Source organism: Notamacropus eugenii, chromosome 3, assembly GCF_028372415.1.
Source record: "Notamacropus eugenii isolate mMacEug1 chromosome 3, mMacEug1.pri_v2, whole genome shotgun sequence".
In the NCBI taxonomy this organism is placed as follows: Eukaryota; Metazoa; Chordata; class Mammalia; order Diprotodontia; family Macropodidae; genus Notamacropus; species Notamacropus eugenii.
Window position 1 is genome coordinate 66330567 of NC_092874.1, and position 18993 is coordinate 66349559.

The following is an 18993-nucleotide window of genomic DNA, read 5'->3' on the forward strand; positions in this document are numbered from 1 at the left end:
TTTTAAGATATGATCCCATCCTATTCAATTCACTCTGTGCTCTCTGTCTCTCTCTCTCTGTGTGTGTGTGTGTGTGTGTGTGTGTGTGTGTGTGTGTGTGTGTGTGTAATCCCCCCAACTACCCAGATACTGAAAAGTTTCAAGAGTTACAAATATTGTCTTTCCATGTAGGAATGTAAACAGTTCAACTTTAGTAAATCCCTTATGACTTCTCTTTGCTGTTTACCTTTTCATGCTTCTCTTCATTCTTGTGTTTGAAAGTCAAATTTTCTTTTCAGCTCTGGTCTTTTCATCAAGAATGCTTGAAAGTCCTCTATTTCATTGAAAGACCATTTTTTTCCCCTGAAGTATTATACTCAGTTTTGCTGGGTAGGTGATTCTTGGTTTTAGTCCTAGTTCCTTTGACTTCTGGAATATGATATTCCATGCCCTTCAATTCCTTAATGCAGAAGCTGCTAGATCTTGTGTTATCCTGATTGTATTTCCACAATACTTGAATTGTTTCTTTCTAGCTGCTTGCAATATTTTCTCCTTGACCTGGGAACTCTGGAATTTGACCACAATGTTCCTAGGAGCTTCTCTTTTCAAATCTCTTTTAGGGGGTGATCAGTGAATTCTTTTGATATTTATTTTGCCCTCTGGTTCTAGAATCTCAGGGAAGTTTTCCTTGATAATTTCATGAAAGATGATGTCTAGGCTCTTTTTTTGATCATGGCTTTCAAGTAGTCCCATAATTTTTAAATTGTCTCTCCTGGATCTATTTTCCAGGTCAGTTGTTTTTCCAATGAGATATTTCACATTCTTTTCCATTTTTTCATTCTTTTGGTTTTGTTTTGTGATTTCTTGGTTTCTCATAAAGTCATTAGCCTCCATCTGTTCCATTCTAATTTTTAAAGAACTATTTTCTTCAATGAGCTTTTGAACCTCCTTTTCCATTTGGCTAATTCTGCTTTTTAAAGCATTCTTCTCCTCATTTGCTTTTTGAACCTCTTTTGCCAATTGAGTTAGCCTTTTTTTTCAAGGTGTTATTTTCTTCAGCATTTTTTTGGTCTCCTTTAGCAAGGTGTTAACCTGCTTTTCATGCAATGGATCTAAAAGACAATTTTCTTTTCTTTCCCCTGAAAGCTACTTCTGTGGCCTCAATGTGTCAGTGAACTTATATAATATGACCAGTAAGACCCTCATGGGATGATTCCAAATAGAAACCCTTAAATTCAAGTATTTACACAAAAACTTTCTCTTTATCAAATTAACTAAAATCTAAGTTATTTCTTAAAAAATACTTGTGGGACCACATCATTGTGCACGGCATTAGAGTGGATAAGACACAGCTCAGTCTTGCCCTCTAGGAGGTAATGGACTGATAACAATAATAGTCTGGCCTCAGACACTCATTAGCTGTGTTACCCTGGGCAAGTCACTTAACTTCTGTTTGCCTTAATCTACTGGAAAAAGAAATGGCCAACCACCCCAGTATCTTTGCCAAGAAAATCCCACAGACAGTACAGCCCATGGGGTCACAAAAAATCAGACACAACTGAATGACTCAACAGCAACATGATGTAATGTTGTTATTGTATATATTAATCTAGGTAATATATGATGAACATGAAATATAACAAAATATATAAAAAATGTGATACAACACAATATAGTATAAAATAATATGGTTAATATAAATGATATAAAATAACATATAAGTAATAGATTATATGGATTAATATAAGCTAATACATAGCTTTATATATTATGCAGTGTTAATTAATTATAATATCACTTAGCATTTATAGAGCACTTTAAGTTTTATAAAACACTTCACTTGTATTACCTTATTTGATCCTCACAACAATCCTGAGAGATAAATGCCATTATTATTCCCACTTTACCAATAAGGGAACTGAGGCTGAGAAAGGAATACACAAAGGCAACTTGGGCAGGTACTTAACAAATACTTGTTGAAGGAGTGATTGCCAGTTTCTTATACTGAGAGCCCCATCTTTTATCTTTGTTCTTGAACTCTATCTACAGGTTTTCCAAGTCTTTCTCCTCCCCTCTTGTCAATTTCATTCTGGTATTAATGCCAACATCTTTGATAGACTATCTCTAGATAAATTAAGGGAAAATAATATATAATAGAATTACTCAGCATGTCATTTGTGAAATGTCCTTGGACTCAAGGGACTCACTTCATCTGTAAAATAACTTTTTGTTATTGTTCAGTCATTTTAGTTGTGTCTGACTCTTTGTGTCCCCATTTGGAGTTTCCTTGGCTAAACTATTTCCTTCCAGCTAGTAAGTGTCTAAGGCCAGATTTAAACTCAGGAAGATGAGTCTTCCTGCCTTCAGGCCTGATGCTCTACCCTCTGCACAATTTAGCCGTCTATAAAACAACTAATGTCACACACACATACCCTTTCCTGGCAAATATCCTATCTATGTATTTCCCCTAGGGCAGCGAGGTGGTGTAGTAGACAAGCTTAAAATCAGGAACACTCATCTTTATGAGTTCAAATCTGGCCTCAGACACTTACTAGCTGTGTGACCCTGGAGAAGCAATTCACCCTGTTTGCCTCTGTTTCCTCATCTATAAAATGAGCTGCAGAAGGAAATGTCTAACCACTACAGTATCTTTGCCAAGAATGCCCCAAATGAGTTCACAAAGAGTTGGCCAGCACTGAAAAATAATTCAACAACAAAAACATATTTCCTCAATTCCATTTCATTTATCTTACTATACATACTCAGGATATTAAAACAATTCAAAAAATAATTGGCAGCCCTTGAGTAGAGTGTATTTTCTGCTATGTACTCTAGACCACTCTGCTGAGGATTCAGTCCCTGGCCACTCAAAGCATTGCTATCAAACTAACCAGGGGCTTTTGTTCATCATTTAACCAAAGAACATCTTTTGAATGCTGACTGCTTGGTGAATACAGTATTATGTACAGTAAGGGCACACAATGAAGATGAAGGTGCTGTTCTTGTCTTCAATTAGTCTAGTTGGGAGATACGATGTACCTATTCTACACAAAATATCCAGGGGTACTTGTAAAGAAACTTAAAACTATAGGGAGGGTTCTTTCTATTCTCAAACTATATCTAAATAGCCTGAGGGCAAACTCAGAAGACGGATCCATTTGGGTTTAATCATAGAAGGGGGAGGGCAGGTCTAAAACCAGTTACTGAAGTAATGGATAAATATTAGGAGAGAGCTAGCTAGCAGGAGACATTCCAGCGGTGAGAAGTTTTCCCATGGGCTTTATTAAGAAGTAATTGCTAAAGGCATAAAGGTCCAAACAGAGGTGGAGGGTAGGGAAGGAAAGAAAAATACATTTTTGTTCATCCAAAAGTAATTAAAAGTAGAGAGGTGAGGGCTCCTATAGATGTGGAATGCTACATTTCAGATGAGAACACTGCATTATGGGTTTTGCTTGTTTTATTTCTGTAACAAGGCTGTCCACCCATATATAGCATGAGATACCATGTATGGCTTGCAGACACAGGCTCAACCAACAGGGAAATCTCCTTTCTCCAAGGGAGACATTAATTCCTGCTAAGGAAGGAAACTGGACATTGGAACCAGAGAAGGTGTCCACTCTGCACTGTTCAGGGAGAGGGAAGTGGGATAGAATTATATCTCTTTGCTCCTTTAAATATTATTCATCTAAGGGATGTAATTTTAAGGTTCAAACTAACTACTAGTTACTCTTTATTGATGAGGAAAGGGAGAACCCCAAGCTCTATATTCTTCCCATCAAATAACTATCTCTCAGTGGATACATGTTGTGAATATTAATATCCAGTATTTTTACCCATATCTATTTATATCCAAGTCAATAACAAGAAGGGGAATCAGAGAAAGTAGACATATGAAAATATATATGTGTATATGTATGTGTATGTATGTATATATGTGTATGTATGTATATACTCTAGACAATACAGAGTGAAGGAGTTCTCCCATTGTGAGTGAGGTATATCAACACAACCAAGAGAGTCCCAGATCTCACTCAAAGGGGAAATTTCCTGAAGTCTTCAGGGTAGTAAGCTGGGAATAGGGACATAGTAGAGATTTCTAGCTCCTTTCATGTTGCCTTTTCTCCAAAGTTTAGGATTGTCATTCTCTCTTAAACCTGGAAGTCAGAAGAATCTGAAGAGACTAAAGAACTCTAAGAAATCTCTCTTCCCTTCCACTCCACCCAACCCTTCCCATGGACATGGGGCATTGATCTCCACCAGTGTGGAGAGAGTCCCATGCCAGTGGGTATTGGGACTTACAAGAGACCTCTCATAGAATAAGTGTAATATGTAGATGTGTGTAAAGTAATTTTTATAAAAAACTAACTAAAAAGAACCTGGGTGGGGAGAGTAGTAGAAATATGGCAAGAAATTAATATGTGAAGGGAAGGAATTTCTCTCTCTTTTAAATATGCCTTCTGCTAAAGCACTACTAAAACATTTTTTAATTAAAAGAAAACTTGTCCTTCCAGCATTTTTTTTTTTGAAAAAAAAATGGTTGAGAGGTATGGAATCTATATCCATTGATGCAGATTGGCATCTTATTGGCATTTGATGCAGACTGGCATAAACTCCTTTGCAATTAATAATATTACAGAATTGCTTGGGACACTAAGTGGTTGAATGACTTTTCAGTGGTCACACAACTAGTATATTTCAAAGGCAAGACTTGAACTTAGCTCCTTCTGACTTTCAGGCTGATGCTTTATCTTCTATCCCATCATTTGCATACAGATACAACATGTAGGTATTGACAAAGGTAAATGCAGATAGTTATAGACATAGATATAAACATAGTTATAGATATAAGTATAGATATAAATGTAGATATAGATATAAACATATCTATATCTACATCTATATTTTGATAGAAGATAGATTGATAGCGATTAATCCTCAGTATAGTTTCTTTAAGTTTCCTAACTCTGTGACCCTTCAGCTATTATGGGGACATTCTGTACTTATTGCACACAGTACCCTTTCATCAATCAACATCTTTTATCTTGCATTATGAGTTTTTCCTAGATAGTACATAAAGCTTTCCTTCCCAGTTAGACTGAAATCACTTTGAAGGTAAGAACTATACTTCAACTTAATTTGTGTCTCTTATAACACCTAGCATGTGCCTGATAATAAGCTCTAGGTCTGTTGTCTAAGTAAATCCCAGATAACCTGAAAGGGGCTCATCACAACATAGTCATGACGAATCTCAAAGATCCCTTACCAAGTTAAGAGATGTCATGATCTGTTGGTATTTGGTGGATGATGTGCCCAAACTGATATAATTATAGATTCTTCAGCACTGAATTTTAGAACCTAGCACAGTGGTTGGCACATGATGATCTCTCTAGCTCCGTCTCTCTCTCTCCCACTCTGTATGTCTGTCTCACAGACATGCAGATGATAAATTATTATTTATGGCTGACTCCTATGTCATGTTTTAGGGTTGGAAAGAACTTTATCCAACATTATTTCATTTCATCATCATGATTAACCTGCGAGATAATTAAGCAAATAATAAGCATTTATTAAATACCAACTTCATTCCAGATACTGGGATTATTGTGGTTGTTGCTTATTATTATTCCCATTTTACAGATGAAAAAACTGAGGCTTAGAGAAGTTAAGTGACTTGTTACTAGACACATAAATAATAAAAGTAAAAGGCAGGATTTGAACATAAATCTCTCTAGACTCAAGGTCTAGTTCAGGTCCAATGCTCCTTCTACTCTACTGCTTCAAAGAATTGCTGGAAGACTTTTGCTAAACTTGGGAGCTTAGATGTGAACTCATGGGGAATAAGGAGCCACCACAGCTTCTTGAACAAGGGAATGAATGATTAAAATGATGCTTGAAGGAGATTATCTTGATAGTTGCATGTCATATTTGAGCTTGAAGTACTATTGATTTGAATTGCTGAATCTCTTCTAATACATTATGTTGTGGCTAATTGATTCCTGTGTTCAGACCATCAGCTTCTTTTTTTCTTCCAACACAAATTGATCTTGAAGGTCTGTTTCTTTCTCTCTTTATCCTATAGGTTATCATTTTATATTTTGAGCCAAGCACATTTCGCTGCATCCTTCTAAGATGGGTTCGTCTTCTGGGCTTTGCTACTGTTTATGGAACTGTGACTCTCAAACTTCACAGGTATTTCAAATTTTCTTACTTTTCAGTACTGTGGGAGGATCCCAGTGCATTATTCAGTATGGACTGAAAAATTGATTTTGCCACTTAAATATTATAGCTTCATGAATTTAAACAACTAAACTTGATTTTGTTTTCATTCAAATCACTCTCTTTTCTTTAAGCTTTTCTAATGAAAATGACAACATAATGTAGCAAAAATCATCTCCCTAGACAGGACTTTTGGTGAGGATATTTACTAAAATGACGTATCTATAATTAAGATATAAGATGCTAGAGTCCTCTAGTCCAGTCTCCTCATTTTACAGATTAGGTAGCTGGGGTACAGAAATGGTAATTGACTTGGCCAGAGTCATATAGGTCAGAAGTGTCAGAGTTAGAATTTAAACCCTTGAACTCTCGCTCTGAATTCTAGGCTCTTTCCTTTGCACTGTGCTATGTTATGGAACTAGGAAAGAAGGGTAAAAGCTCATATAAAACCAGATCCATCACTGGGAATTTTTTTTTAATCAAAAGCAAAATCATTTCAAAGGCAGGGAAGGTACTAGTTCAGAGGTAAATCCGGTCATAAGTGCTAGAAAAGGGAGCAGTCTAGTCTTTATCCTCATAGGGGTTTAGGGGAAAAGGCTAGATGACTATACAAAGAGATGCAGTAACTCTGGTCATTGCAAGGGGGATTTCATCACTCAGACAAAGCTCCATTTGCCTTAAGCCAATTTTACCTCTATAAAAGCTAACCTAGGTAATAAGGAAATTTATTTCTCAAGTTTGAAAAAGCATTCTTTTTTTTTTTTTTTTTTTTTTTACATTTGAAGAACACACAAGCTCATTTTTGCCGACTGATTTTTAAAAACAAGGTGAAAAAAAGAACATTTAAATTTATTATCTTCATAGAGTTTTGGATTATTGTTTATACCTTACCTTTGGTAAAGGTAAAATTCTAAAAATGTTTGCCTAGGTTAGATCCTTTATTCTTTTCTGACAAGAATATGCAGTGAAATTGTAGAAGCTGTTTGACCAAAGCAACAACATTCTGCAAAGGAATTTAGTGACTTGTGAACTCCTCAAGGATAAGAACTGTTTTTTGCTTCTTTTTGTATCCCTAGCACTTAGCACAGTGCTCTGGCACATAGCATGTGCTTAATCAATATTTAATGACTTTCTGATCTATGGAAGACCTAAGTTCAAACTACAACATTTCATACTTTCCTACTGCTTCATATATCATATCGTTCTCCCTTGGAACTCATGTAATTGTTAAAAGCCTTTTCCTTCTATTGAGTCAAAATCTGCCCTTTAAATTTTTTCCTTGTTCTAAGTTTGCTGGCCAAATTGTAAAGTTTTAATCCTTTTACACATGACATCTCTTCAAATACTAGGAGAAATCTTGTCCCCCTCCCTCCTCTTTTGTTGTTTTTACTTTTTTTGCTTTCTTGGCTAAACAGCATTAATTCCTTTCACCAATTACAGTAGGGTGTTATCTCTAATCCTCTAATGAATCCTGCTCACCTTCCTTTTCAGGTTATCAGTAGTAGATACAATGAATCTGGGATCCCATCAGCATCATTTCATTCCAACTATGGTAATCTAATGATTATTCATCTATAACTGTACATCCTGTGAGGCATCTCTGGCCCACATTTTCCCTGAGTTTCTACAGCAGTTCTATATATTTGCCGGGAGGCCAACACAGGAATCTAGCCTTTGTGGAGGCTCATAGCTTTCATCACCAGACTCAGTCTGTCTTCAGTATCAGTCCTATTCTTATAGGACTTTACCATACTTTTATATTTATCCTTGAGCATTAAAGCTTGTTTCCATCTTCTATGCTTGTCTTTACAATGGTCTTTTGATGGAGACCATGAAAAGAACATACTGTATAGTTTTTCCAGTGTAAACAAGTACCATTATTCCTATAGAGAAATCTTGAGTAAGTCAGTATTTTAAATTTTGAGTGTTGATGTTTTCTTCCATTTGGATTTGAGCTAATGCATTTCTGTGATAATTCAATAACTTTTCTATGTATGGCCCATGTAACAGTTCTTCCTGGATTTCAGAACATACATATATAAGTATATATGTGTGTGTATATATATATATATATATATATATATATATATACATACACACATAGATATAGATAGATATATAGATATATGTACATATACATATACATCTATCTATCTATCTATCTATCTATCTATCTATCTATCTATCTATCTATCTATCTATATAAATACACACAGTATTACCCATCTCTCTTTGTGATTAGTATAGTTTTCTTTAAGAGTTAACCAGAACTTATTTTAGGGAAGACATAACAATATTGGTCAAGTCAATAAACATTTATTATTAGATAATAAGAATGCTTAGAATATCGACCCTCCTACCTCTTTTCATGTGTGAATTTAGTTACTAGGATTTGCTTCAGATTATTATTCATGGTTTTCATTTTACCTGCCCTGGAAATAATGCATCCTACCGTTCTGGATCACCTTGTTCCCTTGGATTCTATTTTACCTTCCCACTTTTCCTCTTGTTTCCTTTTCTCAATTCTTTAAGGGTTTTTTGATGTCTTGCCACTGAAAATTAAATTACAATGATTCTGTGGTATGGGTGGTGAAAACTCTAGAAACATAAAATAGACATTTTCTGCTTGGGAAGAGAGTTTGGCCAATGGGAGAGTTTATGCTGAGCATTAAAGAGAAAATACTGTCTATAGACCTAGAAAACCTTTTCCAAGGGCAATTTTTGCAGCAATTGAAAAAACCTTGTAGGCATTCTAATAAAAAGTAATGCCATTTACCTTTCTCTCTGTCTCAGTCTGAGTTATATGATCATAGTTCCTTACACTAAAGATTAGAATTCTAAGCCCTTTTCAAGTGAGGAATCTGAATGAGCAAGTGAAGCTTGAAATGTTTCCCCTGTGGCAGTATGTCCTTTGGAAAACACTACAGTGAAGAATTAGCCTTCTGAAGGCTTAAGCAGAGCAGAAACCTAGTTTGATTTAATGAACTGAGTTATTCTCAGTATTTCTTCCAAACCATATGGCTAGGGGACAGTATATTGACTTCTTCAATGCTGCTTGGATTTGCTTAATTGCAAAACAATCCATTTGAGTTTGTAAACTTTATAATCAACAAGTGGCACAGGTCAGATATGGTATCCGAAATGAGTAGGCTGCATAACATTGCCTTCAGTCTATGTGCTTGTTTTCATTTTTACTTTTTCCCAAAAGGAACAATTACTCTAGTAAATGAGTGAGTAAGCAAAGGAAGGAGGAAGGGCTCATAGTGCTGTTGTGAGTCTTCACTTTGTTTATTTCTGAGAATAGTGTTCATTGATGTCTTTTGTGGGGATTTTCACATTGAAGTTGTTTATTTCCAGTCTGTAGGGGGACTAGTTCAGGGCCTTATAACATGTGAGGAAATAAAAACTGGGAGAAGTATAGAAAAGAAGAAAAATTGAAAATGATTCATATTTAGCAATGTTGCCATGGAGAAGGCTGGAGAAATTGAGCTAAGGTTTATGAAACATTTTGTGTACAGAATTCAAGGCTTAGGAAAGATTAGACCTCCTAAAAATTACAGAATTTCAGAGTGGGAAGGCACCTTATCTATGGTTATCTGCTTCAACTTATACTTAAAAAGGCATCCTCATTGTTTCATTTTAACCTATGACACAAATGTCTTCATTTTTAGGTGGGATCTCTGAGACTAGGGAAACTCAGACGACTTAGGCCAAGGTCATAGAGTTAATGTCAGTGAGGTCATCTGAGTCAGGTCCAGAACTTTTTTCATATACTCAGTGAGTCAGTATGTTAGGAGTTTTGCTAGAAAGGAACTTCCTTTTTCTCCCTATTAATTTTTTTTTAAATCACTATTTTATTTCCTCCCAATTACATGTAAAACCAATTTTCAACATTTGTTTTAAAAATTGAATTCCAAATTCTCTCCCTCTCTCTCCACTTCCTGCTCATTGAGAAGGCAAGCTATTTGACATAGGTAGTACATGTATCATCATGCAAAACATATTTCCATATTAGTCACATTGTAAAAGAAAACAGAGATCAAAATAAAAACCCAAGAAAAAATAAGGTGAGAAAGTATGCTTCGATCTGTATTCAGACTCCATCAGTTTTTTCTTTGTTCTCTATTAATTCTTGAAGAAAAGCAGATGATTTCCCAAGAGCAGTTTTGGGAAACTTTTTAGGGAAAATCATATCATTTCACCTTCAAAATTAAAAGGAAAATTAAATGATGTCACTTAGAGAAGAAAAATGCAAGTCAACTACAAATATTCTTAATATAGACAATGACAGCAACTGGCATTTCTTGCATAGCTTTTTCAGGTTTACAAAATGCTTTCTCTATGATACCCTGGTATTTAGTATGACAATATACCCAAATTATAAATGAGGAAATTCAAGCTGAGAGAAATGAAACATCTTTTTTGTAATCATGCAGCTAGTGTCCAAACTCAGGTCTTCTGAATACAGGTTGAACCCTAGGTAATGAGGCAGATTTAAAATGGTCCCTAGTCCTTAGGAATTCAGTCCTTGGAAGTATAATGTATGAGTGACTTATAATGATACCCCCACTTAGAGAAGAAAAATGCTCTAAAAACAGAGTGGAGTTGGGTTCTCAACCCTGCCCTAGGAAAGGTCACTTTTCCCTATTTGGTTTCTAGAGTTATTTGATGCCCTTATTACTTAAACAAAGAGACATTGGGAAATGCAAAGAGAGAGTCAACCACAGATGTTTATGAGAAATAAGGTGAAATCATTCAAATACAAAGGATGTGGTTAGAAAAAAGAGCCTTTGGATCCATCTGAAGTAAGGTGATTGGGGGAAGGGGAAAGGACCACTATTTTTCTGTGTCTGTTTTTCTGTTATTCAAAAGCAAACAAAACACAGCCATATATATATATCCCCTTGTCCATTGAGAGTTCATTTTACCTGGTTCAAGTGGAGACTTTGGTTTGAGGAAGGGAATTGTAGATGTCACTGACAACAAACACTATTGTTATTGTTTCACTCCACCATCACCTCCTTTATCTCTTCTCCTGTTCTCTCTCCTCTCTCTAGTAAGAGAGATTTTCTAAAACTTCTCTGTGGAGCAAAAACCCAATCCTCCAATCCTGGTCTCACCTTGTCTTCCTCTCTTCCCACATTGGGAATAAGACCTTTCTCTTTATGGCTTCGTAAAAGTTATTAGGTAAATGTTTCTGCCTCCAAGTAGAATACTTGGCATACCATATAGATTAACTGAACAAAGTAGAAAAAGGAGCAGGGTACCATTTGGACCACCAAAGTTACTTTTCGTAATCAAGGATGGGATTTCATTGACTAGGTTCAGAAGCCTCATCTGTTTACACAAGTTCTTCTCCCACTTTTCACTTTGGCAATCTATATTTCTGTCGCATCTCCTCTCTAAGCCAAGAAGTCTTCCCGATCAATAAATCCAAAGGCTTCTATATAATACCAAATAGAAAAGTCACAGAAACAAGAAATGGCTGAGAGTCTCTAGGGCTGGCCTTATTCCCACAGTAAGCAGTATCCACTATTAATAATTCAGTATGCTTCTATTGAACCTGAAATTGTTGTTTTCTCCATGGTAAGGGAAGAATGCAACATATGTGGAGCCAATGACCATAAATTAAGAGAAGGTTGAAATTCAGGATTTACATAAAATAATAAACTCTTCTATTTATAAATATAGATATATTTAAATCAGAATCAAGACTAGAAGAATCTAAAACAATTATCAACAATGAGGTAGCTGGTGTTATAATAGAGATTTGGAATAGTTCTGGAATAAAGAAGATCTGAGTTCAAATCTGGCCTCAGAAACTTACTAGCTGCATGATCCTAGGCAAATAATTTAACCTCTGTTTGCCTCGCTTTTCTTAACAGTAGAACGAGGATAATAAAAGTATCTACCTTACAAGGTTGTTGTGTAGATTAAATGATATAAAATGTATTTAAAAAAAGAAAAAAGCACACAGCATAGTGACTGGCACATAGTAGGTGCTATATAAATGCTTATTCCCTTCCCTTCTCCCCTCAACTCATGCTTTTCCCTTGTAAATGTGAGTTGGTCCTGTGACCTGAGTGTGGTAGGACAAAGGATTATAGAGTTAGAGTTAGAAGGGATTTTAGAGGCTATGTTGTCTAATCTCCTTTAATTTGATGAGGAAACTGATCAAAAAGGTTTGTTTGTATAGAGGAATTTCTCCTATAGAAACTCAAAAGTCAAATTGGTAATTCCTTTGCAATTTATAGTTTGAATGAGTTGCCTGGAGGACAGGTTAAGTGATTTGCCAATGTCACTAATATCAAATAATAATGGTGAGGATAATAATAGCTTTTATATTATTTCTATTATGTATTAGTCATGATGCTAAGAAGTTTACAAATATTATCTCATTTGATCCTCTCAATAACCCTGAGAAGTAGATGTTACTATTATCCCCATTTTATAGATGAGGAAACTGAGGTTAAGTGATTAGCCCAGGGTCACATCATTAGTAAGTGTCTGAGACTGGATTTGAACTCGGGTCTTCCAGACTTTGGGCCCCAAACTTTTATCCACTATACCACTGAAAGGTTGTTGTAGGGCTAAAGAAGGATAAATGTTATTTTAGTTTTCAAACTAGTAGCTAATGCCTTGAGTTCTATTCCTGGTAAAATTCTTGAGGGTATTGTTAAGAGGATGGTCCATGAGTATAAGAAAAGGAAAGCAGTTATCCCCAAGAGATGACTTCCTCAAGAAAATTTCATACTGAACCAGCACCATTTCCCCTTTTCACTGGGTAGCTAGAGGGCCAGTGTGGTATAGTATCAAGAGTCAGTCTCATAGTCAGGAAGCCCTGTGTTCAAATTTTACCTCTGGTACTTGCTTGTTTGGACCCTAGGCAAGTCCCTTAGCTTCTTAATGCAAAAGCAATTTTCTAAGACTAAGTTGTTCTAGCAGTGTTGCACCTGTAAAGGCAATAGTTTGAGCAGGATTTTCTTACACCAATAAAATCATAGATCTGGACCCAATCTTATCTCTTTTCTCCCTCCTCCGCACTCACAAACAAATCCAAACAAAACCCTAGAGCGGTAAGTGTGCTATGGCATGGTATACTTAGATTTGAGCAAGGCATATGATAAAGTCTCTGCTGCTGTACTTTTGGAGAACATGGAACAATGAAAGTACAGTTAAGTGAATTTGAATCCAGTTGAAGGAGTGGTCCCAAAGAGTCATTATTAGTCAGCTGGAATTGAAAACTATGAAAGAACGCCCCGGGGATCTGTGCCTCCATTTTTTTAAATCAATAAATAAATATAGATGGAATGCTTGTTAGATCTGTAACTGACCAGAAATGAAGAAAGATAGCTGACACATTGGATGACAGAGTCAGAGTCTAAAAAATCTCAGCTAATTACAACAGTGGGCTAAATTTGTAAAATAAAAGATTAAATTTAATATGAGTACATAATAAATATAAATATATGAAAAAAACATATTTTGGTTCTAAAAATCAGCTTTCCTTGTGGTGGCAGCATAATGCCATGGAAATAAAAGCACTACATTGAGAGGCAGAAGGCTTGAAATAAAAGGCTCAGCACTGCTACTTCATCTCTTTGTGACCTAGAACATGTCATGAAACTTCTCTGTGTCTTGGTACCTCATCTATAAAATAAAGGGGTCAGACTTGAAAGTCTCTAAGTTCCCATCTAACACTAAATCTGTGATCCACTCTGTGAAATACAAAATTGGGTAGATATGACTAGACAGCAATAGGGCTGCATCTTTATGCAGGGACTTTAGTAGACCACACATTCAATATGTTAGTAGCATGAGCTGCCAGGCAAAAAAGCTGATGCCACCCTCATTTGCATTGGAGAGGTGTCTGGAGTAAGGTGGTTGTCATTTCTGTTATGCTGTGGTCTGGTCAGTGCCTCTCTATACAGTGTTTATTTCTAAGCCCCACATTTTAGGAAGGGCATAAACATGCTAATGCATATCCAGAAGAGGGTAGCTAGGATGAAGAGAAGGCTGGAGGACTTGCCATATTGGTTTAAGAAACTTGGAGGTTTTGCCCTAGAGAAAAGATTTGAAATCTTCTGTTACCATGGTCCCTCTCTGAAGGCTTGTCACATGGAAGGATGGCCATGCTTTTTCTGCTTGGCCCCTAGGAACAATGAATTGATGCTGCAGAGAGGAGGTGGATCAATCACCTACTGAAAGTTAGAGATAACAGGACAGGCAAGCCAGGAGCTGTGCCAGCACCTGTATAATGTTAAAAGACCTAAAGGAAGGATTCAAGAATACCAGGTGAACCTCCTGTAAAAGATTTAAGGTAGGGCAGGATAGTAGTTGCACAGGATTATACAACAGACATATATTGAGACCTGTACCCCTTAACACTCATAGTATTGAGAGCAGAGTTCCATTGAATTCTTAAGATATATGTGTGTGTTTATCTATCTAAATCTATTGCTAACTGAGTAAGCATTCCTAGCAGTGAGAGTCCAAGAAGTAAAAGGGGGGTTTACTGGCTCTCTGGCAGTATTTCTGTATTATTTCAAAGTAAAACTCGTAATAACCATCAAGAAGCACATATATTTCTGAAATTATGGATTTTTCTCTCTGAAAACTTATAAATATTAACTAAATTAGAGATTAATATATACTCATATGTTAGTGCTAAATTCCCAATATCTCTATACTCAAAGCAAACCAAATTCATTAATTTTATTTTTGTACACATTTCTCTTCTTGGGGTTAATTATTTGTTTGTTTAAATAAAGTCCTCTGACTTGATCAGAGATATTACTTCATGAAAATATTTATTGAGGCTGACTTGTGAAAAAGCAAAGCTTGAGAGATAGAAGAATACATATAAATTGCAACCAACTTTCATTTAACACATACAAGATCATAGGGTTAGGACTGAAAGTAACAAGGAACTTCTCAATTAAGCAATGTTCCTTGGAAGCAGAAAGCAAAAAAACACATTCATTTCCTATTCTTGATATGTTGTTTTAGGTTATATCATTATGCTATATTGTTTTCAAATACTTCCGATATGTAATTTGCTTTTAATGACTTCCTTACCCTGAAAAAATCCATATTTTGTTGTTGTGTTTGTCTTCTCATTTCCTTTCTCCCAAGACTTCTCATTTTAATGTACAAGGCCCAGGGACTTTTGCCTTAGGAGGAGAAAATCAGTTGGTACGCAGGGTGAGGTTGTCACTTTCCCTAAATCACATAGGTAGTAAGTAATAGAACTAGGATTTGAACCAAGGTCTCCTGGGATTTTAAATCTTTTTTTCTGAGGCAATCAGGGTTAAGTGACTTGCCAAGGGACACAGAGCTAGTAAATGTCTAAGGCTGGATTTGAACTCAGGTCTCCTCTTGACTGGAGTGTGAGTGCTCTATCTACTGCACCACCTAACAGTCCTGTTAAATCTAATACTCTTTATGTTACATAAAGGCAGTGACAGAGTCACATCCTTTGTCTTGATTTTCTGCTACTAAGAACAAAAAGTTCTCCTGTGTCTTAAGATGAGGCAAAAGGGAGATGAATGTGATAAGAAAGAAAGATATAGATCTGGGCTTCTTCACCTTTGAAAGGACCTGGCACCAAAATGAGTTAAGCAGTTTCTTGCAGTACGTATTAGCACATCTAGTTGCTTGTTTTATGATTCAGGAGAGTGAAGAATCAATCAATAAAAAAGTATTTATTAAGCACCTACCACATCATAAGCACTATGCTAGATGAAATGGGGATACAAAGACTAAAACAATCCCTTCCCTCAAGGAGCTTACATTCCAATCAGGCCATATTGTTAGCTTACCTTGACCCTAGTTATTCTACTAGAGTTTATTATAATACATTTAAACTAGAAAAAAAAATGTGTTAAACAGAGGCCTCTGGTAGGCTCTTAGAATACAAAGATCAAACATCATTATCTTTCTCACATGTCCAAAGGAGCTGGGTTTGTGGTTTACAAACCAGTATTTTTTCTGTTCTCCAGTGTCCTTTATTATCATGTAAGTACCAAAGTATTTATTATGGAAGCTAAGTGGGCTTTATATGACCTCTGTGACAGATCCTGATTTCCTAGGCTTAAAGTACATTGCACAGCACCAACAACCATTTCTCAAAATCTCTTTGCTTCACCTATAGCTCGGCTTCTGTAGCATCATAGCATCCTAAGGTACGTACTTGTTAATTTTATTTTGTTGTTGTTAAAGTTTTCAGAATTACTTTCACACTTGGTAGAACAATAACATTGCAAAGGAAAGCACTATTGTTTTTTCACATCCAGTAACCTCTCATGTTTCTTCTAAAAACTCAACAAAAAAGCAAATTTGGAATTCTTAAGAATAGTAAAATCATAAAATGGCCCAACTGCAAGGAACTTTAAGGACCATGTAAGGACCACCCTCATTTTATAGGTGCCAGGTTTTATTCTGTGTGGACACAGACATTTATGACATAGTGAATCATCAGTGTAACTGTAGTGGGAGTAGCAGTAGTATTGATAAGGATTCTAATTATTATTTCCCCAAAGCATTCTCTGTCAAAAATATTGGTTGTCATTATGATGGGTACTAGACAAAACCAGAGTACTTTCTTTGGAGACAGCTAGGAGGGGCAGTAGATGAGAGTGCTAGGCTTGAAGTCAGGAAGACCTGAAGCTTTTTTTTTTTTTTTAAATTCTTTCATCTTTTCTTCCAGGAGTTCTAGTTGAGTCTGTGCCCAACTTGTGTTTTTCTAGGAAACATTGCTTCTAGATGTTTTGGAATCATTATCTTCTTCTTTTGTATGTCTTGAGCATATGTGCCACCATTATAGCTCATTGTCATATGGTTTATTTTTTGTTTGCCCATTATTCCAGCCTATTTCCTGACTTTGTACTTGATGTTAGGGCTGGGTTCTGTGGTAATTCTGGAGGGAAGGTCTATGCTGGTCCTGTTGATGCCTTCTTGAGGTAGAATGTTGTGTTATTCCAGGATCTCAAGGACAGGCTGGGCACTTACAAGGTTTCAGTGCTCTCAAAGGGTTCTGATCTAGGGGAGAGCATGACTGTTGTTCTCTTGATCTTAACTCTGCAAGTTCCTAAGCTAGTTTTGGGTCTTTCTGCTAGACTCTGCTCCCATCAATAAGATGGAAAGTCACACTGGTTCAAAGTGGTCAAATTGTAGGATCCCCTTTGATATGGGTTTCCTGTCTGGATTATTCTTCTGCATGCTGGACTAGATAATGGAAGTGAGACCTCATTCTGAACTTGGGGGTGTGAGACATGTCACTGCTGCTGACTGACTTCTAAACTTCCTCCTTTCTCAGTACATCACCCAGATCTCCATATCTGGAGAAGGCATACCATTGCTTCACTGCACTGCCTGAAGGTCTCCTTCTTACTTTACTCAAAATCTGCAACTCAGGATTAGGGAGTAGGCAACAAAGCTTCCAGTTGGCATCTGTCCCAATTGTAGTGCTCAGGTATGGATCTGAGTTTGGGTCAACATGAATCTGGAACCTTTTTTGTGTTGGTGCACAGCCTCTCTCTGGGCACTGGAGTTCTCCACTCAGCATAGGCTTTGACCCTGGCCCCAGTGTCTGTAGACTTCTTTGTCTGTTTCCCTATGCTGATCTGGCCTCTAAAATGATTCACTGTGACTTTTTTCATGGATTTTTCCATCATGATTTAGTCTAGTGAATTTTGTAGATCAGTTGGGAGGAGATGTGGATAGGAGGTCAGCTGTACTGCTTCTTCTGTCCTAACATCTTGACTGCACCTCAGATGGAAGGTTTTTAAAGCCAAGTTTGGATGCCATCCCTGACTTCCATCAGGTAAGATTATGCAGGGCAGCTACATTCTTCCGCAAATTATCATTTAGTGCCACTGTCAGAAACAGAATTTTCTCATCATCGGTTTTACCTGCTATGTCACTTATTAATATCTCTAGAGGAAAATGCATGGCAAATACCTCTCTGAATACATGCTATGAATAGAAAGCATGCCATACAGACGCAGACATATCAGGATGGGAAATACTCAAAGACTGCCAACCACCATAATCTTGCTTTCTCATCATTAGAATCCTATTTCTTTTCTTCTCCTCACACTTATAGAATCAAAGAATAATGGAGCATTGGAACTGAAAAGGAATTGAACTAGGGGTTAGACTAGATGACTGCCCATTTCTATTTAATAAGATATTTGCATATATCTGTAGTAAATGGTGTAGTGGCTAGAGTGCCAGCCCTGGGGTCAGGAGGACCTGAGTTCAAATCCAGCTTCAGATACTTAGTTGCTGTGTGACCCTGGACAAGTGACTTAATCTTGTTTGTTCCTTGTTTATAAAATGAGTTGGAGAAAAAAATGCAAACTGCTCCTATATCTTTGCCAGAAATGGGGTCACAAAGAGTCAGATAGGTCTAACTGACTAAACAATAAATCACATATATCATATGCATGGAGGTATCATATACATCTTAGTGTGTATATGTGTATCTATACATATATGTGTGTATATATTATATACACATATATATATACACACATACTTCCTTGCGGCTTAACATCGTTATATCTAAGCTTTTTACTGCACAGACACACACACACACATACACACATGCACACACACACAAGATTTCTTAAAGAAGTAAGGGTATAACTCATCTGCTAATACCTTTGTTAAGGTAATGTTACCTGGTAAGTTGCAGAGTTGGGACTAGAACCCGTCTTAATATTCTCAGTCCAGTGTTCTTTCTTAGAGACCATGTTGCCTCTCACACTGTCTGATATCTGCAATACATTGAAG

General features: G+C 36.5%; 1 protein-coding gene across 1 annotated transcript in view; it reads left to right on the plus strand.

The window, feature by feature from the left end:
• GPR158 (G protein-coupled receptor 158) overlaps positions 1-18993 on the plus strand; it is a 396975-nt gene that overhangs the window by 320961 nt on the left and 57021 nt on the right. Inside the window, exon 6 of the mRNA XM_072651757.1 lies at positions 6059-6168. Within this exon, the coding sequence (XP_072507858.1) occupies positions 6059-6168 (110 nt within the window). The remainder of the gene's footprint in view (positions 1-6058; positions 6169-18993) is intronic.